Consider the following 27,500-nt stretch of genomic DNA (forward strand, 5'->3'; position numbering starts at 1 on the left):
AAGGATGGAAGAAAGGAAGGAAGGAAGGGAAGGAAGAAAGAGAAGGAAGAAAGAGAAGGAAGAAAGAAAGAGAAGGAAGGAAGTGGAGAGAGAGAGAGAGAGAGAAAGGAGAAGAAAAGGGGAAAAACACTTTTTAACAATCAGAGGTATTCTAAAATAGAATGTTTTACCTTAGAAGGTAGAGGTCTCTGTACAAGGATGCGCCAGTAAATATTTAAAAAAATGGATCTCAGAAAAACAAATGTACAAAATACATGGTTTTTAAGTTTAATCTGAGTTTTATCCATCACTTCCTTAAGTGATTAATTTACAAAACAATAAATCAAGGCGTGATTTGTAGCATTTGCCAGTTTCCAAAGTGTAAATGCTCAAGATGAAAATTTAACAATTGGCCATTTAAAGCTAATTTGAGCTGGCTCCAGCCCATCCCTGCTTCTACCTCACTGGAGCTCTTTTAGAGAATGTTGAACATTCTCCTATCATAAATACTCTGGAAGAAATAATTGTTTTAGTTAGAAGTTGAAGTAGTTTTCCACTGGAATTCCATCTTCCTTTGAAGTTTCGTGAATCTCTTCTGTGGGTATACTACCTCAGATTCTCCCTAGAGTCTGATCCCCTAGGGCAGCTCATCTCAATTTCCTTTTCAATCCTACCTAACTTGGCTATTCTGAGTCCCTTGCCTGGTTTGGAGATACCATTTACAAAAAGCCCCTGCAGGCCCTGTGGAATGGTTATACTCCTGGTACTGTTGCCCAATAGCCAAACTTTTCATTTATTAAGCATTGCTTTAAAATATTCAGTCACTTTTCTCTCTTTGGTTCATACTATCCCCTCCTCCCCCCTACCTAAATAGAGTTACTTGAAGGCACACACAGACTGGTTTTTAGACCAACTTCAATTTAAGGAATCCATCCTGTTCACAGTAGAGGCTTTTCATTTCTATTTTTTCCTTCCTCATGAAAGGAACAAAGTTAAGAACTTATGCCTGAGATAAATAACCTCCCAGAGATTACTTTTCTGAAGCACTGCAGTGTTTCTTCCCCAATTCCCTGATGAAATGCAAAATACAGCCATAAGAAGACACATAGTGCAATGGGGCTGGTGGGGTGGGATGAAAAGGAAAGAGAAAGGAACTTAGAAAGAGAAAGGTGAGAGAAGACAGGCAGGATTATTGTCTCCCTTCCCATTAGCCAAAAAAAAAACAAACTCAAAAAACACAATTTTATCCTGATAGTAATGTGTAACGACTACAGTATGTACTTAGGATAGGAATCCATGAGGAGATAAACAAAAGACAAATCTTCTGGAATGACAAGGGGCACAGGAGATGCATCAGAGCAGGAGGATAAGAGAGGGGATGGATTTTAAATGTCATGTGATACATGTATGAGTGCTACCTTGTCCCCTATCTAGCCCTAGAGTGAAAATTCATTCCAGAAAAAATAAGGAGATGTTATTGCTGTTATAAATACCCAAGTCTGAATACTGGGGTATGAGTCCTGGCTTCCACTTTTACTTACTGTGCAAACCTGGGCAGATCAGAGCACCCCTCTGAAATTCATTTTTGAAAATATTTTTTTTACAGAGGAGCAACACCATAGAGTGACTGGGGACTGGCCTGACTTGGAATCGAATCTCACCTCTGACAAATACTGGTTGTATAAGCCTAGGTAATCACATACTCTTCTCCCTACCCCAAAGCAGCTAATTCTGAGAATCTTAAGTTGTAGAACAGATGCTTCTCTACACTGAGAGAAGGAATTTCCTTACTGGGAATTCTCTATAGCAATGAAATCAAAGCTCTGGATAATATGCACTTATATATATATATAAAAATAATATACATATATACATGTATATGTACTCAATAGATATATGCATGTGTATCTACATTATATATAATTGTAATTCTAGCCTCACAAACTCTAGGTTAAGAAGAAGGTATGGTAAAAGTACACCAGCAGAAGACTACTTCTTCTGCGAAATGGGCAGAATATTCTCCATAATCCCTAGCTCATGGGGTTGTTGTGAGACTCAAAGGAGATCACGTTTTGAAAGGGCTTTGCCACTTTTAAAGTACCATATCAGTATCAATTTTGGAGCTAGGGACTCAGTGTGGTACAGAGGAAAGAGTGCAGGATTTAGAAACTGAAACCTGATAATGACACCTAAAAACTTGTTAAATCACTTCCCCTAAGCCAGTTTTCTCCTCGGTAAAATAAAGCACTAGGTAAACTCTAAGTTTCCTTTTAAGTATAAATCCATAATTTTATGATCCTAGATTCTGATATCTGTCATTCTATCTGGCCTCAGACCCTTTTTAAATTTGTGCAAGTTGAGATTCAGGGTCTCCTACACAGGTTTGCCATGGAAAAAGTCCTACATAAATGAGAGATGTCTATAAAATGATGGTACCGATCCTTATACTAACTACCTCACTGGCTTATTGTTAGGAAGGCACTTTGCAAACCTCAGAGTGTAATAGAAATTTGAGCTATTATTATTATTACCCTTCATTCCATTCAGAGAGGAAAATTGGAATGCATGGCTTCTTATCCTAGCTCTCAATATGCAGCACACCACTAATAGGTTCAGCCTTACAGAACTTTAAAAAAAATGCTTTCTTTGAGTCACTGGTGTATTCAGAAAGCCCAGCTTCGTTTTTGTTTTTAATTAAGCAAGATGGAAATTTGAGTCCTGAGCCACTTAACTCTGTCCCTTTGAAGGTTATTACTCACTCTTCTTGTTGTTATGACCCATAACGGGTAATGCTTCTGCTGGGGCATGGGGGAGAGATGGTTGCTAAGCTGCTCTTGATACACTGTGTGCTCACATCTTCTGCCTTTATGGAGCCTGAGGGCCTGTGGGATCATGGCAGACCTTGGGAATGACTGAGCTACTGGAGAGGGGCGTCTCCTAATTCATCATTTGTTTGCTAGGCAGGTGAGAGTATGCAGAGGAAGCTCATTTCTGAACAGAGTAAGTCTGAAGAAGGAGCACCTACTATACCTCCAAAGAGGTTAGAAATGGTGTTCTAAATGTTGGGAGAATTAGCTCCCAGCAGGAAGCACCACAATAGCACCAACATATACCCTGCTTGCTCATTTTCTTGCCTGCACTCCATAATTCTTTTGCTAGGCTGTGATTAAGCAGTTAAGTGTGTTGCATAGTATCTGAATCTAAACAAGTTCTGAAATACAAACTCACACTGCAAGAAAATATAAACAAAAGCGTTCCAGTGGCCAAATAATAATAATGACAACAGCTAACATTTATATAGTCCTTACTACGTGAAAGCCATCTGCTAAAGGCTTTATAATTTTGATCTATATCATAGAATCTTGTAGATCCCTCACTATGAATAAATATATACATTCTTGTTGATCCACTCTCTAAATCCTTGTTCATCATTCAGTTAACCAGTCAATCAATCATTAATGAAGTGCTTACTATATGCCAGGCACTGTGTGAAATGCTAGCCATGGAATGAAAGGAGAAATCCCTGCTCTCAAGGAGTTCACAGTCTAATGGAAGACATTTAAAGAACGAATTACAAATGAGCTATGCATAAATTAGAAATCATCAATGGAGGGAAGACACTAGAATCAAGAGGGATAGAAAAAAGCTTTCTGGAGAAGGAGGGATTTGAGCAGGCACTTGAAGGCAGCATTTGGGAAGCACCTGCTGTAGGTTAGTCACAGGGTTAGGTGCAGAGGATGGAGAGAAAAATGAAAGAATCCCTGCTCCCAAGGGGTTTACAAATTTTTAAATCTCTATAGCACTAACTACTTGTGTATGGATGGGGGGGGGGGAAGGGAGAATAGAATCTCAACTTTGTCCTGAAGTGCCTAATTTAGAGGGCACCAAAAGCCGTTCTTGTCCTTCAGCAGCACAGAATCAGTACTCAGCATCTAATTTAACCACAAGAGTTAGTTAAAATGGGGAGCTAACAGATGGCCTGCTTCCTCACTATCCCTTCTCTTTTCTCCCAACCCTATCCCTCTATCAGCTCCTCATTGGCCTGGATTGTTTCTCCTCTTCGCCTTCAGCCTCCCCAGCAGTGATCCCACAGTGGCCCTGATTTGTTTATGAGAGGCAGCTATGTGTAGTGAAAAAGAGAATGTCCTCAGAGTCACATCAAGGTGGGTGCAAGCTCTGCCTGTCACAAAAGAGCTAGGCAACCCCAAGCAAGTTTCCTAATGCCTCAGTGTCACCTCCCCAACTTTCCAAAAATCTAAGTTAAAGAATAGTTGCTGATCAAAATGGGTAGAGGGAATCTCCCCAGGGAGTTCCTGCGCCAATTATATCATAGTTCTAGACTAAAAGAAATGCTTATGCTTTCGCTCTTTGAGGTATCTTCTCCAGCTGCTTTTAATGGGCCATTAAATGGAGAAAGAGTCCTGTCGACTTCACATTAGAGAGTTCTCAGAATATTCAGTTACTGCTGCTCATCTGTACACATCTAATAGCCTTTGGTTTCAATGACTACCAGTTTACTCTTCTCATTATTAAGTAAAAGAAACCGTGTCTCAACTGGTGTTTTGCTTTTTTAAATTGTCACTGCTCAGCAAATTTCCCTTATTTCTTCTCAATGAGGAAAATTTTTTGGCTATTGGGTTCCTCAGTATGTGTTAAACAACTTGCAAACCTTAAAGCACTAAATACATGTTGCTGGTAGTGTTGTTGTGGTTTATTATTAATATTTTGATCCCAAATTCAGAAAGACAGTGTGATGTTATGGATAGGGCACTGTATTTGGAGTCATTAAAACCTGGGTTCAAATTCCATCTTAGATGCTAACTGTATGACCCTAGGTCAGTGATGGGCAGGCCAGATGCTGCCCTCTGAAATGTTCTATCTGGCCAGGCAACATTATTCATAATCTGACAAATACAATGAGTAGGATAAAATACAATGAAACTTCAAAAGAGTTGCCTTAGAAACATTTCCTTTCCTTTGGCCCCCTCTTTAAAAAGTTTGCCCATCACTGCCCTAGGTGAATCATTTAACATTTGCTCTGCCTTGGCTTCCAACAATTTCAAATGAGAAATAAATTTGAACTTGATCACCTCCCAGATCCCTTCCATCTCTAAAACCATGATTCTTACTCATCTGAAAGCCTTAATTCTTTTTCAGGGAGGTCTCCTTCATTTTTAACAATAGAGAACTATCATATGAATAAGACACAGTTATTAAACCTGAGAAGTTCACCATTTTTATCCTCTACTCCTTCTGGTAAAACTGTTTGCACATTACATCCTTCTGACTATGATATTCAGAGCTAAGTACCAATTGTTTTCAACTCCCAAAAGGGAGAAGGGCAAGTTATTTGGGAACAGAATGCTTTTAACTCTTTGATAATAATAAAATGAGAATAAGTATTATTAATATTAAAATAATAAGATAACATCTAGGATAACAGATAATAATAAAAATATAATAACGACTCACACAGCACAAAATTTGTTAGATTACATTCAGAATTTTCAATTTTTGTCTCATTTGAACCTCACAAAACCTCTGTGAGGCAGGTACTACAGGAATTATTAATTTCATTTTATAGATGAAGAAACTGAGGCTTAGTGAGTGTGACTTGTTCATGATTCCATATATAGCTAGTAAATTTTAGAGATGGGATTTGAACCCAAGTCACTCTAATTCTAGTAAGAAAGCTGCTAGGCCACAGAATGCACCACTAGAGCCTTGTTTCAAAACACATGTTCTATTTATAAGTTCATTTTATGTCTACTTAGCATTTCTGATTTTGCCTACTAGAATTTGACTCTGTTTTTGGTAAATAAATGAACAGATAGACAGACAGACAGATGGATGGATGAATGAATGAGTGAATAAAAAGATAAATAAATGAATAATTGCTTACATAAAAAAATAAAAAAAATTTCCAATCTTTTTCAAAGATTACGGTTCCTTTCTGAGGCTCAACACTCAGAGCATTTTTCTTCTATCTGAGGACATTCTGCAAAGCTTGAGGTATTTAGGTGTTGCCATCCATGTAGCAGAACACCAAGGTTCCATGCTCCTGTCACAACTGACCAAACAGCAATCATCCCAAATATTAAAGTGATCATTCAGAGCCAACAGCTCTGTCTCTAAGAAGAACCTTGACTAACCAAAGAGGAAATCAGAGCCTTGACTAAGGCTAAGTAGAAATCAACTCCAGACAAACTGGGTAATCTAAGGGGTTTATATTCTAAATGTTAACTCTGTAGTATAGGTCTGGGACTGAGGCATCAAGCCAAGGGACCCACCTGGCATATAAGTACCAATGAAGTCACAACCTCCCAATGGATAAGGGAGTATGGAATAATACTAATGCTAACAATAGTTATCATTTATGTAGTTCTTACATGTTTTCATGACATCTTACATCTATTACTTCATTTTATTCTTACAACAATTCAGGGTCACACAACTAATGTCTAGGCAAGAGCTGAATTCAGGTTTCCCTTACTCCAAATCTAGTAAATAAGAGTGTATATGATTAATTTATTAACATTTATTAACTGTGAGTCCATAAGTGAGTTGTTTGAATTCCCTGAATGCCCTCCTGTGTAAAACAGGGATAACAATGCCTATGATAGTTACCTCACCAAATGTTGTGATTTGTATGTGAGACAATGTACATAGAGTTTTGCCAACTTTTAAGTGCTACATGAATACCATTTATTATTATTCAAGAAAGATGAAGGGCAACTCCAGATACAGTACATTTGAGTAAGATGACCTCTGGTGTCCTTTCAAGCAGTGACATGCTATGTTCTAACTAGCTCCCTCCATCAAACTTATAGTCCACAAAGTAGATGTCTAATATAATTTTTATTAAATCAAGTCACCCACTGGTCCTTGTCCCTCTAATGACAAAAGACCTCTGACTAGAGTGCTTCCAACAGAACTATCAGAAATATAGTGCTTTTGTCATTTTTTACCACATAACACACACACACACACACACACACACACAGTAGCTTGAGGAAAGGCTACTTCCTGACCCTCCAGCTTACCTGACATCACCTCTCTTCATGCTAAATAGGCAAAGCAAATTCTGTTGTCTCCCACGAACAAATATCATTAGATATCCCTCATACCCCCAAACTTTCACAATTCTCCCACTTTCACTTCAGAGGAAACATATAATCTTTCCCATTATAGCACTCAAGGGTCTGCCCCTTCTCTTCCTCAAATAATCCATTTATTTATAAGCCCTAAAGAGCCTGAAGTGGTAAGTGAAGAATAGTTGGATGTATACAATGTAGAGACCCAAAGGATTTTAGGAAAAACAAGCTCTAGTGTGCTGGGGAATTCAGCTCATGAATGAATGGCAAAGGCATGAGAAGCATGTTTTCTTCCAGTGGTAAGGATGAGAGTGGTATTGGGGAAGTGATAGAGATGTCTTCCTAATTAAAATAAATTACTGGCCTCTAAAGTTCATTAGATTTTTTTATACCACAGCAACATAAAAATATAATAATAATAATAATAATAATAATAATAATAATAATAATACCAGCTATTTATGTTTGAATACCTATATCTCTGGGTATATAAGTGTTTATGTTTGTATGTGATTGTGAAGAGCTTTGGAAGTCCATTGAAAGTCCATTGAAAGACATGGATTTCAGTCAGAAAACAGAAAATGAGGGAAAATGGAAACTGGGGCAGGACACATATGTGTGGCTACGTGACATTCTACTAAGTCTGAGGGAATGAGTCCAGTATCTAACTGGGACCAGCATTATTTCCCAAAAGTCACTTGGAGCAGAAATCAAAGCCAGAGAAACCCATATTGCCTAGTATATGTGGGGGATGAAACTGCTTTGTGATCTAGTCCCCAGGGAAAGCAACATCAATGGGAAAGGAATCAGAAAGTGAATAATAGGGGAAAGAAAGGGAAAATAAAATTAGTAAAGATCTCAGGAACAAGAAAAATCAGTTAAAGATCAAGAACATAAGCAGATAAGACAACATAGAAAATATTGGTAACACAAAAATATGGCCTCTAAAGCAGATAAGTTATTCCAAGGACTTGTGAATAAATATTGCAAGACCAAGGAAAATAACCAATATTTATGAGGTAGAGGAGCCTTTGGATTCCCCAGAGAATATGGAATCTTAGCAGAATGATTCGTAATGGTTTAAAAGAGAAATGAAGGCTATGAAACCAGAATTTATGGCCTGTGTAGCAAAAATAATTGATGAAAGAGAAAATTTTTAAAAAAAAAGCAAAAAAAGATTTTTTAATCTATGATGGTATTTCCCCAAAAAAACAAAAAGAAAGTTACAGCCTGAGAATATGAAATAAACAGAAGTGAGGGATACAATGGAAGAAGAAAAACAAAATAATAATTAAAAAAATAGAAGAAAGCATGATCTCAATGTAAACAAAACATTGATCTTGAAAACAGGATGTATAGAAACAACTTAAGGTAAAGAAAGTGAAATTAAAAACAAACAAACAATAAACCAAAAATATTGAAGAGGAGAGGAATGAAGATTCTATTTGACTATCTGAGAAAGACAGAGAGATACATGGACAGACAGACAGAAACAAAAACAAAGAAACTGGAGGATTAAATGACTAGGTGAAATTAAGAAAAAAAACTAATTAGCAGAACTTCAAAATTAGGAGAAAGGTTAACAAATTGCAGGGGAGGAATGCTTAAGGATAAGGGGGAGGGAGCCAGAGGTAATATGGTTAATTTAAAGTAGATTAAGTTAAAATAAGTGCATAAATTGTACTGTTTTTGCACAGAAAGAGGGAAAAATCTAATTTTGGGGGGAAACATTAGAGACAAATCAAGGAAAATATAAATCTGGCTCTCATAACTTTAAATATGAATGGATTAAAGGATCTGATAAAACGAAACACAAAATGAGTGGCAGATTGGATAAGAAAACAAAATTCTTCAGTCTGTTGCTTACAAGAATTTCATTAAAAAAACAAGTCATAAATGGAATAAAAAGGAAGGTCTAGGGAAAATACTATTCATTAGAGGAATCTAAGAAAACAGAAGCTGCAATCATGTTATCAGAGAAAGCAAAACAAGTATTTACAAAATAAAAAAGGATAAATGAGGAAACTATATTATGCTAAAGGAACTATAGACAACTAACAAATATCAGCATCAAACTTATATGATCCAAATGACCTGGCATCAAAATTAAAAAAGGAAAAAATTAAACAACAAGAAGAAATCAATAGCAATAAAATAGTAGCAAGTAATTTCAATAGTCCTTTCTCTGCTTGGGATCTGTAACAAAGAAGATAAATAAAAGGGAAAATATAGAACTGAACAAAATGTTTAAGAAACTAGAGCTGAAATGCTAAATCAATCCTCTAAATGGGACTATTAAGAATATCCATATTTTTCAGCACCACATAGAACTTTTATAGAAATTGACCATGTATTGAGGCCCAGAGATATTGTAAACTAATGCAAAAACACAACAAAACATAAATTCCATATAACTCCCTTACAGAGCATAATCAAATAAAATGAGTAATTGTTTTAGAGAACCTGGACAAAAGACACATACCCAATTCTAAATAATTAGTGGACAAAACAATGAATAATTATGTAAAAGAAAAGAATAATGATTAAACAACAAGGTAACATTTCTGGGGTCCATTTAAAATAGTACTCAAATGGGAAAAATCATATTTCTAGAAAAATGTATTAACAAAGTAGAAAAGAAGAGAAATGAAGAACTGTATATGCATTTTTAAAAATTAGAAAGTGTACAAATAAACCTAAAATGAACATAAAGCAGAAACTCTTGAAAATTAGCTAAAAAAGTGAGAAATTGGAAACCCGAAAGACTTTAAGAATCCTAAATAAAATTAAAAACTGGTTCTTTAAAAAGATGACTAAAATTGGTAAGTCTTCAGCCAGTTTGATGAAAAAAAGGACATAAAATTCAGTCAACAAAAAGGAAAAATTGCAATTGAACAGAGAGGAATTGCAACAGAAATCAAGAGAAGTAAAAAGTATAATCATAACCTATTATACACAGTTATAAGGTTACAAAACTGAGAACACAAAAGAAATAGAGGAATACCTTTCCAGTCTCATGATATATTACTACCCTTACCTTATTCTAATATCTAACCAAATTGGCCTTTTTGCTCACACAGTACTCCATCTCTCATACTCATGCCTTTTCACTGACTATTGCCCACAATTGGATTGGTCTTGCTCCCATTGTATCATGTTTGCTCTTAATTCCATCAATCATAAGCTCATGCACTTTTTCCACTGAAACCTCTCCTCATCTACCATCTATTGTTGTCCTCCCTCACCAAAACAAATTGTACAGACAGTTCTTGTTTTACATGAATGTACATTATGCAAATTCAACTTTAGGTAAAACCTCTTTAAATTCTGATGTGAAAGAGCTGATTCTTATGGAGAAGAATTATGGAATAAGGATCTGGTTTCAAAGACTAGAAGAAAAAGCCTCAGAACCCAAGGTCAAATTAAAAAGGTTCACAAAGAAACAGGTATTAGAAGCATTTCATTGCTTGAATGAATTTTTTTCTTGTATTGATAACATGGATCCAAATACTTCAAGGTTTTTTTAAGTTAAAAAATTATTTGAAGATAATATTGCTTGCAATCGCACAAAGAAAAAGAGTCCCTGTCCAAACATCTCTCTAAAAAATAAGTTATCTAGACAACCATCAGTGATAGAGGCTGGGTGCAATTGTTGAGGAAGATGCATCATATTGTATATCTATGTTATTTTATTGGACAGCACCAGACATACTTTATTACTAACTTACTTTTTTACTTAATAATTCTTTTTATTACCATGGTTCGATATTTAATATATCTGCATGTTAGTATTTTTATGACTTATGTAAAGGTATTATTTTATGTGTAGCTTTGATATATAGGCTAAGTGAAGTGGGTGTGTAGGAGCCAACTCATTTTATATGAAAATGTCTTTATGTGGAAGTCTTCGATTCATATATATAATGGAAAAATTTCTGTTTATTTTCTGGTTATTCTGTGTATACGTGCAAATAGATATATTGTCTCACCGAAAACTCCTTGTGGACAGGAACTCCTTAATTAATTATTTTTTTTTTTTGCCTTTACAGTGACAACATCCAACAATGCCTTACACTTAGATTTGATAAGTACTTGCTGACTGATAAGTATAATTTTATTTTTCAATATCACAAATGATTATTCTTAGCTAAATTATAAATAAAGTTCACTATTTGGTAGCTTTTCTGTCATCAAATATCAACCTATAAAAGTATATTATTTTTGTGGCTGAATCTCAATCAATACCAGGGTTCACATTTCATGTGAAACCATGACTAAATTTGAAGAACCATATCTATGGTCAGTGATAAAGTTATTAATAGTCTGATTTAATGGAAAATGTTTACTATTTTTTTGTGTGTGTAAGACACTAAATTTCACTTACCCTCAATTTCCCTTATAAACTTGTAATATAATGTTCATTATACCTATCTTGCAGAATTATTGTGAGGGAAGTGTTTATAATCCTTAAAGCCTAGAGAAGTATGAATGGTTTTAATTATCCAACATTTATTATGCTTAGTTCTATAGAAGATATATTAGTGAAAGGTATGGTCCCTGACATGAAAATATTAATTACATATGTGTTTCAGGTTCATACTGCAAAAAGATTTGATTTGGAGGGAAAAGTCAATAATAAAAAGAGAGTCTATAAAATAGTTTTCTCTTTAATGCAATAAAAATTCAATAGCAAAAATTTTAAATTGAAATAAAAAAAGATTCAATAATGAGAACACTTGCCAAAGTCAGAAAGACCTGAGCTCAAATATTATTCTCTATAATTGAAAAATGACCATGGGCAATTACTAAGCCTTAGATTCTTCATCTGTGATACTGGGATAACACCTAGAGTACTCAAATTATTTGCGAAGTTGTTATATTTCAAGATTGCAGATAGTTTTATAAATCTTATTTGATCCTCACACCAAACCACTGATATTAGAAATGTCCATCTAAAAAGATGTCCATGAGGTTCAAATGAATTAATCCATGTATATGTTAGTTATTAATGTTCTGATCATTATGACTCTTTCATATAGTGCTCTATCTACTATGTCATGTTACCTATCATAAAAGTAATAATAATAATGATGATGATGATGATGATGATGATCATGATCATAGTTAGAATTTATATAGCATCTGATATGTGTCAGGCATTGTATTAAGTACGTTACAATTATTGCATCTTTTGATTCTCACAACATCAGGAGATTTATTATCTTCATTTAACAAATAAGGAAACTAAGCATGCAGAGGTTAAGAGACTTGCCCAAGGTCTTGGTGTCTGAGTCTGAACTCAAGTGTCTTCCTAACTCCTGGCTCAGCACTCTATCCAATGAACCTTTTAAAGTTAAGTGGAAATAATCCATTTTGTTTCAGCCAAATAGATAATCACCTAGAGGCTGAAGATAGTATTGTCTCCCAAGGGTTCAACAATTGAGTGTCTGGAGAGTCCTGTACCAACCCTTCTGCTTCTTAACTTTCTGGACATACTAGCTTTTCCTTGCTATGAGCCTATGTGGCTGCAGTCGAAAACTGAAGAAATAATGGCTGCTTCTTACTACTTAGCCACATTTGGGAAGTCACTAAAGAGTATTTCTAAAAGACTCTCTTCTGAAAAAGAAAGAACTGGTGTTCAGCATCAGAATCCCATCTGGTCATCAAGGAAAAGTGCTCCAAAGAGTTTGAAGAATATTGAATTGAAATACTAAATGGTTCAGAGCTGTCATCACTTTTGGGTCAGATTTATAATATCATATGGATAGGGAAATCCCAGTGTGAAGACAACATGTGCTAATGCAATCAGCTCTCCGCTGTCATTTAGAGTATTCGGGTGCTGCCTTGGGGCATGGAGAGGCCATATGATTTGTCCTATGGTCCTACAACCACAGTGTATCAGAAGCAAGACTTGAACTTTGATTTTCTTGACTCCAAGCTTGATCTTTATCCATTGTGATACCTGATCTTTCCAAAGTATCCTTATTTAAAAAACAAATAAAAAATCTTTCAAAGACTGTTCAATTAAAAACTCATAACCAACAACCTCAGAACCAATCACTTGAAGGATATTTTGCTAGATTTTTAGAGCCATATTATGTTAATGTCATACTTCTTTAAAAGAAACAAGAGTAGGGAGCTTTGAGATAGATAGATAGACAGACACAGAGAGAAACAGAGATAGATAAATACATAGATAGATACATAGATAGACAGAGAGAGATGGACAGACAGATAGACAGAGACAGAGACAGATAGATAGATAGATAGATAGATAGATAGATAGATAGATAGATAAATAGATAGACAGGCAGATAGATAGACAGACAGAAAGATAGATCATACATGTAGATATGTGCATACTTATATATGTATTAAGTGCATATATGCATACATATCTGTATGTTGACATATATACATGCATAAACTTATTATGTGTATATAGTTTCTACTTTTCTGCCCATATTTTTGCCATCATCATTATTACTATCATCACTATCATCATTATATTTAAAACCCCTTTTTTCTGGCCTCGAGGATAGGGAAGGGGGGCAAGCTCAACCATATGGTTTAATTAAAAATACTGGAAGGAATGAAGACTTTTTTCCTTTCTCAATGAACCCAATGGAAATATATGTTGGTACCTTGAATGCAGAGCCCGTCTGTGCAGTTCTCTGATTCTTGACTCACGCCTTCGCAGAATTTACCCCCATTTCTTGGAGGTGGTGCCGTACACTCCCGTATTCTCAGATGCTCACACTCTGGACTGCACACTGACCATTCGCTCCATACCTCCCAGCTTCCATCAACTAGAAGAGAAAGGCAAAAATAATTCAATCAATCAATCAAATCCACTAGAATATGTCAATCAACTGTGCTTTCTTCTCCTGTTCTCCCTCCCCAAGGCTTGTTGGCATTCTTGAAGCCAGAAACCAAAAAGAATAGGAGCTTGGACATCACTTTCACTTCTTTGGTTTCTCTCAGGAATCAAAGAATACATAAGTCCCTCTTTTACTTCTTCAGGGCAAAAACAATTACCAAACATAGGCAGGGCTACAGATTGCAGGTGCTGTTGAAAGTGTGGATGATACTGCTATCTATGTTTTTTTGCTTTTTTGTTTTTTTCCTCTTAGTTATTCATGTCCAACTATGCCTTGTATGGACACATAACCCATGCTCAAAGACCACAGGAAGGCAGTCATTTCACTACCTTTGGAAGTTTAAGTAAGGCAGTAGATGGAACATTCTAGGCTGAAGTGAAAAATAAAAAAAAATAAAATAATCTTCGCAAAATAAAACCTCAACTCTGATCTAAAAAATACATTCAGGAGCAGATAAGAGCATAATTGGCATTAGATGAATTTGCCAATCCATCCTTCATACAAGGAAATACATTCTGTCCACTATAATGTGGCCTTGCAGAAGACTGCATAAGTTTTTGCTAAAAGATCTGGGTTTGAATCTCAACCCTGCTGCATACCTCTGGAAACATGAGTAAGTTCTTTTATCTCTCTGGGCGGCTATTTTCTCATGTGTAAAATGACAGCATTGGACTTAAGATCTCAGAGGTGCCGATATATGCACTAGACATTTAGTTTGTTGATTGAGTGACTCCTTCCAGTCTGATGCTCATTGTAGGATTCTAACATGATAAGCTCCCCCTCTGGCTCCTTTTTCTTTTTAAACACATTGAAACAATTTTTATTATTTGTTTTCTGATAGGGGCTGTTGGGTGACCCAATGGATAGAAAGCCAGGCCTAGACAAGGAAGGCTCTGGGTTCTAATCTGGTCTTAGACACTTTCTAGCTGTGTAAATAACTTAATCCCCAGTGCCTAGTCCTTACTGCTGTTCTGCCTTGGAACTGATACACAATATTGATTCTAAGATGGAAGGTCAGGATTTTAAAAAATAATAATCATCATTTCTGACATTTTGTAATGTATGTTTTCTTCCTCCCTCCCTGTCCTCCCCTTCCCTAAGATGGTAGATAATGGGATATAGTTACACATGCACTATCATGCAATATATATTTCCATGTCCATCATGTTGTGAAAGAAGACAAATATTGCTTATGCAAGAAAAAAAAACTCATGAAGAGGATAAAGTGAAAAATGGTTTGATTCAATCTCACTCTGTTTGACCTTAGACAAATTACCACCTTTCTCTGGGCCTCAGCCTCCTCCTTTTCTAAAAAATGAACGGGTGGGACCAGGGAGTCCCTAATGTCCCCTGTGGTTCTTAATCTAGGACCTCAATGCCACTGCCTTGATCAGAAAACTCCAAGAGTTCCTCATATACCTCCAATAACTCCTCTATAACCTTATTTTTGCTGACTTTCCCAGCCACATTTCATGCTTTTCTTCCTTGTGCATTGGATACTTCAGCCAAATGGGACCTCTCCCTATGTTTATTCTGTTATGTCTTTGGACAGACCATCCATGATCCATGGAATAAAATCAAATTCCTCTGCCTCTCCCCATCCACTTCATCTCCTGACATTTTCCTCTTTCCCATTTAGAGGCAGCTAGGGGGCATAGGGGCCAGGGCGCTGGCCCAGCAGACCTAAGCTTAATCTGGCCCAAGGTACTTACTAGCTGAGTGACCTTGAGGAAGTCATTTAATCTTGGCCTGCCTCGCTTTTCTTAACTGTAAAATGAGGCTAACAATAGCACCGGCCTCCCAATGTTGCTGTAAGGACCAAGTGAGATGAAATTCATAAGATCCTCAGCATGGCACCTCACAAATAGTAGATGTTTAATAAATGCTTGTTATGGGAGCAGCTGGGTGGCTCTGTGGATTGAGAACCAGACCTAGAGAGGGGAATTCCTGGGTTCAAATCTAGCCTGAGATGCTTCTTGGCTGTGTGACCCTGGGCAAGTCATTTAACCCTTACCATTCTTCTGCCTTGGAACCAATACACAGTATTGATTCTAAGATGGAATGTTGAGTTTCTCTTTGGTATAAATTTAATTTGATATTAATTAACTAATCAATGCTTGTTTTTTTCCTTCCATGACCTCCCTTAGGTTCCATATCTTCTACCTTCAAAGTCTTCCCTGATTCCTCTAGGTGGAAGTGAGCCCTTCTATTACTTTTAATTTCTTAGGCTCTTCTCTTTGATGCTTCATGCACACATTAATTTTCTAAATTGCAGGAATGGAATGAGGACTAGACCTATGATTTCATGAGTAAATTCTTTCCAGTAGCATAAATTGGCACCTTCTGGGCAATTTGTGGAATTCACTGGGGCAGTGACTTGCCTAGGGTGACAAGGTCAGTACTTGACCCTGATCCTAAGTCCAATTAAGTACTATATACACTGATTTTCTAAAATCTATCATCTTTAGTGATATACATGTTGTACCCTCCTACTAGACTGTGAGCTTTTCCATGGCAGGGATTATATTGTCTTTTTTTTTGTCTTTGATTTTTTTAGCTCTAAGCTCACTCAGGATTTTCTCTGTACATTGAAAAACATTTAACATATGTAGCTTGGTGTTGAATTTCCTGGGGGGATAGGCAGTTATTATTCCCTTCCTTCCTATTTCCAGTATAATGGCCCCAATGAACTGATTACCAGAAAGGCCAACCTGAAAAATGCTAACTTGTCCCCTTAAGGAGGAACAACACTCCTTTCTGGTACTACTTAAGGCTTTCTTCTAAAGGAAAGTTTTCTAAAATATAACTATAAATATGAAACAAGTAAGGGTTTCTCTCTAAAAGCTGGAATCAAGTTAAATTTACATAGAAGAGAAACTCTAGTTTAACATCCTTGGAGTTAATGGTCTCTACTACCATGTTAGGGACTAGGGATCAATTCATACCTTGGAGTATCAACATGAATTTGATGGAATAAAGCTATTTTTGGTCTCACTGATTTGTCATTATATGACACAATTTGTTGTTATATACCTTTGCAGGATTCTTTTGAAGAATAAAAATTATTATTATTACTAATTATTATATGTAATATATTATACACATAATATGTTAAATGCAATATTAATAGTAACAAACAAGATTAGATGACTACTTGTAGTGTCTATAATAAAGGGTGTATGTCCTAGACTAAATTATAATGACTGAAGAGCCTTCACATTATTATGATAATTCTGTAAATTGGACAAGAAGGAAAGGAATTAAAGATGAACAATGGTGGTCAGGAAATTATTTTTGTTAACAGAGTTATTTACTTCAAGGAGGAATGGTAAGCATATGCTGACTCAAAAACATATAGTAGGTATTTACAATTTGTCATTTTTTGCTGATTTCATTGTAAATAAACCTGAGGCTAGAGAAAGCTAGGTCAGTTGTTTAGAATAATATGCTATGATAGGGCCAAAGTGGTTGGTATATGTGATAATGCTATGAATCAGCAGGCTTTATAAAAGAATAATAATTGTAAAATATTATAATGCAAGGTTCTATACCTTTATCACCATGAATACTTTCCCCCTCCCACATGACGTTTATCCCTTCCATAGCTTCTTAAATAACTTTCATGAATTACTATTGCTTAAAAAAAACCAAACAAACATTATCCTGTGGTCAAAGTGATGATAATTCTTCATCTGTGTTGGATAGCAAAGACAATTGTTAGTAGGACCAGTACTCAAAGCCTTTCTAGCTTGGTAGAACTTGCCAAATACTTTGAGGACACTGTTTTCAGGAAACCAGCTTCGCCTCCACAATAGATGAGGCATCAGAGGAAGGACTTGGTGGAGATTTAAAAAAACAAACAAAGCCTTGATGTCCAGATCAGAGACTAAATATCCACCACTAATTTTTACTCCCAAACATGAAATCTAAGTCATCAATCAAATAATAAGCGTTTATTAGACATCTACTTTGTACCAGATACTGTGACACACAAGAGATGAACCAAAGGACACAGTGTGTGGATGGCTCCAAGCTATTATACACCGCTAATGTAAAAATCTTTCAAATCAAGGACTTTCCTAATGGTCAGAGCATTCTATGGTGACAATAAACATCATATAACTTCTATTCCCCTGCCTTTACAGAGACCCACATATAAATGACCTCAGACAGATATCCTGTTGGTCTTTACTGTGGAAAGGAGAGATGGGCACGGTCAAGACATCACTGAAGAGGAAGGATGGCATTGATTTCATTTTCATCAGCTATTGTGGGTGGGTCAGAGGGGGAAACGTAATCTGTAGATATATGTATATTTATATCTCACCAGGACAAAGAGAAGTGCAGGTGATTTTCTGCACTGACATTCCCTCACAAAAGGCACCCCCATTGAGTGGAGCGGGATTGGTGCAGGTCCGAGAACGTTTCTGCCAACCTCTACCACAGGGAACATTGCAGGCTGACCACTCTGTCCAGGAAGACCAGCCTCCATTCACTGAGAGAGAGAAAGAAGGGAGGACAGAAAGGAAGGAGAGAGGTATCAAATTAAATTGAACCAATGAGGAGCTGTTAAGCGCCTACTCTGGGCAAGGCACCCGCTCTGTTGGGTGGCATGAACCAGGCTGCTGGACATTCTGGATCTTTAAACTTTTTACTGCTTCTTCCCCTGACCTACAGACCAAACCACTTAGCTTTTCTATATCTACTTCCTTGATTATAACATAAGGAAAGCAATACCAACCTTCTTCACAGGGATGTTACTAGGAAGGAACTAGCCAAAGGGACTTGGAAGTTCAAGACATGAGTTTGAGGTGATCAGGTATTCATCTTTAATCTCACCTTTGGCAATATACTGGGGAGAGTATATTTTCATACTTTAAATAGCACTAATGTACATTATATAAAGGCTGATATTCTCAGACACTCGTTTGTTTGTCTTCAGTGGGATTTTATATATAAGGAGGCTTACTGATTGATGTGGAATCTGGAGGAAGGAGGGACACAGAAAATGCAGTCTGACTTCCCTTCACTTAAATGATAAACACAACACTCAGAAATGAACTTTATTTTTTTTATTATGAAAAAATAAAAAGGTTTGCAAATGCAATTGACCTCCTCTATAGAAGGCCTGGTCTTAAAAAAAGACAAAAAGATCAATGGAAGGAAACAGGTCTTGTTGATGAAATTATGGATTGACCTATATAATCTTAAATTCCTTTCTAATGCTAAAATGCTATGATTCCCTGAATATATGGACCCATCACTTCCCTCTCCTGCATGCTCTCCCCACCACCTCCATTCCCAAATGACTCCTAACCTACTGTGTAGGCTATTGTTTTCATCTTACCATAAACAATCACAGTAGCTGACAAGCTTCTTCTCTTGGCAACAATGTTGGCAGCCATGCAGGTATAATTCCCAGAATCAGAGAGGCGGGCCTGCCTGATAATTAAGTTGTGATCAGCTCTGGTGTCAATGTTCTCATCCAGTTGGGAATCAATAGGCTCTTCATTCTTTAGCCATTCCACCTAGTTGAGGGCAGGAAGAAAAAGCAAGGAGTAAGAAATTGCTGAAGTACTAATGTCCTGCTCCACAACACTAGTTGGCACTTTAGCATATATGAATTTACTGTCCTTTGATTAAAGAGGATGTTAAGTTAGACTTCTTATATGTAAACATTTCTCCAACTGGATTTTCAGTTCATCTAGGACAGAGATGCTTTATTTTTCCCATCATATACCGCTTGAGAAAGCAAAAGAACTTCTCAGATTCATTAAATCAAATTAAATGAACAAATATATATATATATATATATATATATATATGTGTGTGTGTGTGTGTGTGTGTGTGTGTGTGTGTGTGTGTGTGTGTGTGTTGGTGTTGGATTACAAAGGAAACCAATTACCCTGAGATAGTCACCAAAATATTAATGTGTATATATATGTATATATACATATATATATATATATATATATATATATATATATCTTTTAAAGTTCAAAGAACCAAAGTTTAGAACTCCTCTTCTAGATTAAGGATAATGTCTAATATTTAGTTAAGTTGATCAACAATAAGCATTTAGAGAAGGGTTAGGCACTTTTCTTTGTGTTAGACAAAAGAAAAATAGTTCTTGCTCTCAAGAGGAGCATACTCTAACTAGAGAGAAAGCATGTACTTGTAAAACATGTCTTTGAAATGAATTCAAGGTAATTTAAAGAGAGGATGTTAACTGCTTAGAGACTTGGGAAGGCTTTCCATAGAGTGTCATTTTCAACTGAATCTAATGGAAATAGAATGCTAAGAGGTTCAGGTGAGGCATTCCAAACACTGTGTGTGACCCAAGCAAAGGCACAGAGATGGAAAATGGAGAACATACATGTCGGAAGTAAGCCAAAAGTGTCAAATTCTACAGAACTGTTAATCAGTGAGTCAATCACTTGACAAGCATTTATGAAGTGCCTATTGTTTAGCAGTCACTGTGCTAAGTTTTAGTTGTATAAATACAAAATTTAAGTAGTCATTGCCTTTTAAGAAATTTTCATATTAATAGTAGAGATAACATGTAAATATTAGGGTGTGTAAGGGATGTACTAAATATATAAAAGGTGATCTTAGAAGAGAAAGAATTAATACTTAGTAGGATCAAGAAAGGCTTTCTATAGAAAATGAAATGAGTTTCGAAGGAAAGCTAGAATTCTAAGAGCTGAGGTGAGAAGTAAAAGCATTTTAGAGATGACAAGCACCTCTGTAAACCAAGAAAAAGAGACAAGAAATGAAATTTTATATTGTGAAAACATTTTAGTAGGCCTCTATGGCGGGACTGTAGAGTATGTGGAAGGGGGTAAGAAGACTAGAAAAGTACCAATAGGTCCAGGTCTTGAAGAACTTTGAATGATGAACAGAGGATTTTATATCTCATCCTAGAGGTAATGGGAAACCACTAAAGTTTGCTGAAAGGTGTGGGAGATGGCATGTATATAACAATCAGACTAGCACTTTATGAAAGTCATTTTGGAAGCTATGTGGAAGATGAATTAAAGTGGGAGAGACCTAAGGAAGGGGTCAAAAAAGAGGTATTGATTGCCTAAATTAGGATAATGTCTGAGGGAAGGAAAAGTACATATAGAAGATAAGTCATAAATAGATATATAAACCATAACTTCTGATAGCTGATTAGATAGGTAAGATGAGGGACAGTGAGGCATCAAGACTGTGAGATAAATGGACTGGAAAGACCATTGTACCCTTGACAGCAATAGAGAAATTTGGAAAGTTAGTGAATTTAAGAGAAAAGATAATGAATTCTGTTTTAGACATGTTGAGATTGATTTGCCAAAGGAACATACAGTTCAAAATGTCCAGTGGGCAGTTAATAATAGGAGGCTATAGCTCAGAAGAATAAATAGGGCTGAATCTGTAGGTATGGGAATAATAGGAAGAGAGTTGATAATTCAACCCAATGAGAACTAATGAGGTCACCCAGTGATAGAGTGTAGGTGAAAAAGAGAGAGCAGGACAAAGCTGTGGGAGATATCTATAGTAGGTGTTACATAGATGAAATCTTCTTAGCAGATGGGCAAAACTAGATTGAGGATAATTGATAGGCTTAGACCCATTGGTGAGTTGGGGGGGATGATCCCAAGCATGTGCAGACTTCCCAGTGAAATGGACTGATGAGAACAATTCATTGCAATGACTATGAAGGCAACTGAAGCAGGCACTGTGGAGTTCTTAGAGCTTGGTCAGATACTAAAGTCACCCACTGTATTCCAGGTAGTCTCCAGTAATCTTGACTTTTGTCCTGCCACTGAATTTTGATGACTCTGGAGGAGAGAGTGAAGCCAATGATTTGGATAACTCTGCATGCCTTAAATCCAACTCACACAAATCAAGATATCACCTTTGTGATGTCATCAGTCCTCTTAGAAAATGAAGGATGAATAACAATCTTGATGAAAACTTAGTAATGTAGATGAGAAGGAATAATCAGAGAACAACCTGGAGAGAGAAGTTACATAAAAACTCTGAAAGGAAAGAATATTCAGGAGTAAAGATGGCTATCATTAGTGTCAAATGTTGCAGAAAAGTTAAGAAGGATTAAGAATGAGATGTCATTAGATCTAGCAGTAAAGATATCCCAGGTATCTATGGAGAGAAGAGTTTTAGCTGAGTGATGGGATCACAAGTCAAATCAAAGAGTTAAGAACAGTCCTAGAGGACAGGAAGTAGTGATATAGAGTGTAGATGCTCCTCCCCAAAGAGATTGACTGAGAAAGGGAGGAGAAATATAGCAGGATAAGTAGGGTCTAATATGCATTTTGGTGGGGTTTATTTTTGAAAACTGAGATTGAGAGAAATTTGGGTGTGAGTAGCAGGGATGGAATATGCAAAAAAGAAGAGAGAAAATTTGAGAAAGATAAGGAATAATAATGGGATCTATATGGTAGAAATCAATCAGTTAATATGTAGTTAGTAAAAAGTACTTTGTGCCAGCTACTCTGTTAGATGATGGATATACAAAGAAAATAATGGAATGAGATCTTTTTTTTAAAAACTTTTACTTTTTAATCTTTGAATCAGTACTAAGTACTAATGTGTTCCAAGGAAGAACAGAGGTAAGGGCTAGGCAATTGGGCTTAAGTGATTTGTCCAGGGTCACACAACAAGGAAACCTCTGAGGCCAGATTTGAATATAGGACCTCCCATTTCTTGGCCTGGCTCTATCCACTAAGCCACCTAGTTGCCCCTGGGATGGGATCTTGAAAGGAAGAAGATCTCTTCCTCAGAGACTCAATTAAATGAGGAAAATGTTTGTGTAAGAGGTGATCATATCAAGAGATTTTGATGTGAAGTGGAGGATTTATAAGATTATATTGCCTCCATTGGGTTTTATCAGATTTTTGAGATTATTACCTACTTACCTCCAGGGTATTCTTTCTCTTTTTTAAATGATGTTTAGAACATTTCCTCAAATACAATAAAATCTAGTTCCTAATTCCTCCCACATTCCAGCTCCCTTTATCTATTACTCTATTCCATGTTAGTTATACCTAGGAATAGTCAGACCTTTGATCTTAGCAGCACTTTCAAATGTTCAGCTTCTGTAATTAAGAAGAGTGTATTTCCTATATCTGATCAATATTTCCTACCATTCTTTTCCTCCTTATGTTTTACTTTTCTTATATTTATTCTTTATCCCTTAGTCATAGCCTTCAATCCATCTCTTCCTTAGTATTTTGCCAGACCAATATCATTCTGTGTTTATCCTGTCCTGTCTTCACAATATCAACCCATAGTAATTTTTCTGTGACTATGCTCTATAAATGACCATGCCTTGGAGAATTCCAATGATGGATTACTTCTACAACTTTCTTCTTATTCACATACTACTGAGTAGTACTGCAGGAAATAATGAAATTATACTAACTAGGTCCACTACAAATTTATGTCATCTTATATTAACTAGATTCAAATGCAAGAAAAGCATCCATTTCTTTCCTTCCTAATTTATCTGTTCAATTCAGTAAATATTCATTGAAGACCTATTATGAGTAAGATGTTGACATACATCTTACTTAAGACATCTGACATACATATAACTTAAGACATTATGAGTAAGATGAAATATATATAACTATTTCAAGGGATACAAATATTAAATTAGACCTAGACTCTACCCTTAATAAGTGTATAAACTTATTGAAAATGTAGGAGAGAAAAATACAAATGAAACTATTACAAAGGAAGAGTGAGATAAGTCCTACAAGAAGATTGTCATTCTTTAGTTCATATCATGACAATCATATGTAAAATAAGACAGAAAATTAGAAGCAGAACCATTCTTTTTTCCCTAGCAAAAAAGGGAAAAGATAGGGAAAAAATCACTGTAAAAACTTGACTAAATGATTATGACTCTGGCCTTCATGTGCTACAGTTATTTTTGCAGTCCTGCAACATCTCCCTGTGATTGATTGGTTCCTCCTAGATTTGCCATTTAAAAGAAAATTCCATGGCTAGTCATGTCTCCACTAATATCTAGGTTTACTTCTGACTCTCTGGAATATCTCCACCACTGGGTCCATGTAAATTATTTGAAGACAGGGACTCTTTTCCCTCTCTTATTTGTATCTGCAGTACAATGCCTGGAACTTTAGTATAAACACTTAGTAAATGTTTGGTGATTTGACATAAAGACTGAAAAATATGAGGCCATTTAGTATATTCATCTCAATTCAGCTATCTCCCAAAAGAGATAGATTAAGTCAGTTGATGGGTGTTTGGGGTATGGGAGCATGCTTACAGCTGTGAATCATGGAAAAAATGAATTTGGAAATTAACCCACACTTCTTGTTCCACCTCTGATCCCACTCACTGGAGAGGAGGGGAGGATGCCAAAAGATACTACCTTCTTACAAAATATTAAAATGTTCATAGTGCCTGGTACATAATCTGTATTGCCAACAACAGATTTAAGTTATGTTCAATACACAAACAATTTTGAAGAATGAAATGATTCTGTTCAGTGCAAGGATCAAACATGGGTTAGAGGACTAATACTAAAGTATGCTATCCATCTTCAAAAGAGGTAATGGACTCAGGATGAAGAATGAAGAACACATTATTGGATATGGTAAATAATGGAATGTGGTTTGCTTGACTGGGCATAATTGTTACAAGAGTTTTATTTTGCTCTTTTTTTTCTCTATTTGGAACAGAGGTATGAGGCAAGAGGCAGAGAAAATGCTTCTTAATTGAAAAAAAAAGGTAAAATGAAATAAAAGTTACATAAAATAATGCTCCCTATATCTAAGGAAAATATTAGATATGTTTCTAAAAAAGATGGATCAGGCTTAAAAATAAAGTTTAGGTACTAAAAATAAAAAGCCTTCAGCTGGCCAATCAGCACATCTATGTATAATTCCCTATTTCCTGATTATGTCAGATAAATGAGTATTAAATTATATGTTTATACGTTTTGTGACCGACCTCCATCAACTATTAGGAAATTAGTAGATTTTAGTGTGTGCTGATATTTGTGTTCTGACCTAATGGCTTATTCCCTTCTCTAAAACGACTCACTCATTTAACTTCATTAGTACATCTGTTTGGAGTTTGTTGAACGTAGGAAAATGACAGATTGTGCTTATATTTGTTCATTTGTCCCCAAAGCTAAGTTTTTAAAGATCTTTTCCTAGGCCGAGGTATCATAAAGAAAATAGTTGAATTAAGAAAAGGGAAAATATATCTGAAAGCACAAAATACAAAATTGGTTAATCAAAGATGGACATTATCATACACATGGACAGTGCTAAAAGTCTTTCATCAATGTTATTTCTTTTTCATCAAACCTCAGAGTTGGCTATTACCTAAAATACAAAATAGCATTAAGAGGGAAAAGGGAAATTCTTTTATTCTGTTATGTTTGAGATAAAGGACAAGTTAAGGGAGTAGTTGTGCTCTCTTCCCCCCCACATCAAGATTTTCTTTCAGAGAGCAATGGCTGGTGGGAGCCAGTGAACTCGCTTTGCAGATGCTTACGGCAGGGAAGAGGTATAATGGTGTAATATTCATGCTTCATCCAGAAATTACTCTGTAGGAGGCTTCCAAACTGGAAAGCTCTAATTATCCACTTAACTAAGGCAGTACAAATTAGCATTACAGGATCGATGCATTGAACACAGAGGACAGCAGATGTATATATCAAGTAATCTAAGTGACCCCTTGCCAGCAGGTTATCTCCTTGATAGTGAGGCTTAGCTGTCCCGAAGTGTGTGGGGGACATTCCCCTCCCATAATCAAACAGGTCTTCCTCTTCCTTCTGTTCCTTTGGTTCCCGATGGATAATCCCAGTTAGAAGCTTGTGGAAAGACTAGTTACTTTGACTTAATGAGCTTATAGATTTGCAGGATACAGGCATTCATTAGCACAGTGTTATGTGCAGATGGTCTGCAATTTGTAGATTTTCCAGTTTATAAACAAATCTGCAAAGGCAGACCATCAAAGCCAATTAGATTTCATGCCAGACAGCAGGTTCCTTTTCCAGGGCCATCAGTCATTCTGGTTAGGTGGGTACAGAAGGTGTGCAACTGACATCCATGGTGTTTCACACAGAACCGTCTCAGGGTGCACTCAGACGGGGAGCCTCGCTCCTAAATGCATAAAATCTTGGGTTGCATTTGAATATGTCTCAGTGCATAGGACGTTGTACTTTCACCAAGACCTCTCTACAATTTTCAGAGGTTTACATGTGTGCATATCTGTGTCAGACACCGTATCACAGTCTGCCCAAATACTTTACTTGTTCTCAATATCCCATAAGGGAAAGAGGTGTCAAGTGGTATTAATATCACTCTGACAGATGAAGAAATTGGGAAACAGAGAGGCAAAAGGTTTTTGCAGAGCCCTGAGCAAGTCTGCAGCAGGCTGGAAGAATTTGTGGCTCCCTATTCCCCTAGCATCATTATCAGACTGTGTTGTAGTGGTGGATTTCCACCATGAAATATGAACTGTTCTATAAATTTGGACTGTTTGTCAACAACCTTTGCAAGCACATAGGCAAGATGTTTTATGAACAATGTTGAATTACTAGTAGCATACAGCCTCAATGGGGGAAAAAATCACTTGGCTGAATGAAATAAGGTTAGAATCAAAACAAATAAGGCAGTAGGCCAATTAGAAATTTAATAAAAGCTCTTGCCTGCACACTCTCATCTGTGTTCATAAGGGGAAGAGTATTCTCATAGGCTAATGATGTAGAAAGCAATTGCAAGGGTCAGTGCTAACACTGGTAAATATTAAATGGTTCCTAAATAAATCTTTCTGACTTCAGGATAAAAAAACCACAACAATTTATTCACAAATTGTTCTGAGGATCATATTAGGATGTATTGTTATATTTCTTTCCATAAGATTCTACTCTCAGAGGACTAACACATCATTTTAAATTCCAACTCAACTACTTATTAATGATGAGACCTTGGCAAAGACCTTTTACCTAGACTTCCACCTCAGGCAGTCAAGATGGAGGAGTAAGGAACACTCTAAACTTGCTGAAACCCACCTCCAAATAACCAAAAATAAAATGCCTCAAAACAAATTTTGGAGCAGCTGAACTAACAAAATAGAGTGAAACTGAGTCTTAACTAAAGAAAACATAGAGGCACAGAAAGAAGGGGGGAACAGTGAAATCAGTAGCATGTAGAATGTCTCAGTTCAAGCATATACTGAAGAGCTAGTGTGAGCACTCCAGGGAGAACCCTCAGCCAAAGGGGCAATGTGGTACTGGCAGCAATGAAGAACTGGCATTCAAGGAGTGAAATCTAGCTAAATTCACTGCAGAGAATTCCTGGGGGAACCCAGGGACATCATTCCCTCCATTATAGAAGTACAGCTGAGCCTTAACTTAGAGTAAAAGTCATGAAAAAAGTGCCCCCAAATAAGCAAAAGACAAAAAAATAGCCTGACTGGAAAACTATTTCAGCAAGAAAGAAGACCAAAATTCTAGCTCAGAAGAGGACAGTAATTCCAAAATGGGATGTCAGGTCCA

The 27,500-nt window shown here is 36.3% G+C and overlaps 1 protein-coding gene across 1 annotated transcript in view; it reads right to left on the reverse strand.

Annotated features, from left to right (window-relative positions):
* Positions 1-27,500, reverse strand: part of UNC5D (unc-5 netrin receptor D) — a 376,103-nt gene that overhangs the window by 152,667 nt on the left and 195,936 nt on the right. Inside the window, exons 5-7 of the mRNA XM_044659544.1 lie at positions 19,302-19,482; positions 18,282-18,449; positions 13,718-13,882 (exon numbers count right to left, since the gene is read on the reverse strand). Of these exons, the coding sequence (XP_044515479.1) occupies positions 13,718-13,882; positions 18,282-18,449; positions 19,302-19,482 (514 nt within the window). The remainder of the gene's footprint in view (positions 1-13,717; positions 13,883-18,281; positions 18,450-19,301; positions 19,483-27,500) is intronic.

This window comes from Gracilinanus agilis, chromosome 2 (genome assembly GCF_016433145.1).
Source record: "Gracilinanus agilis isolate LMUSP501 chromosome 2, AgileGrace, whole genome shotgun sequence".
Lineage (NCBI taxonomy): Eukaryota > Metazoa > Chordata > Mammalia > Didelphimorphia > Didelphidae > Gracilinanus > Gracilinanus agilis.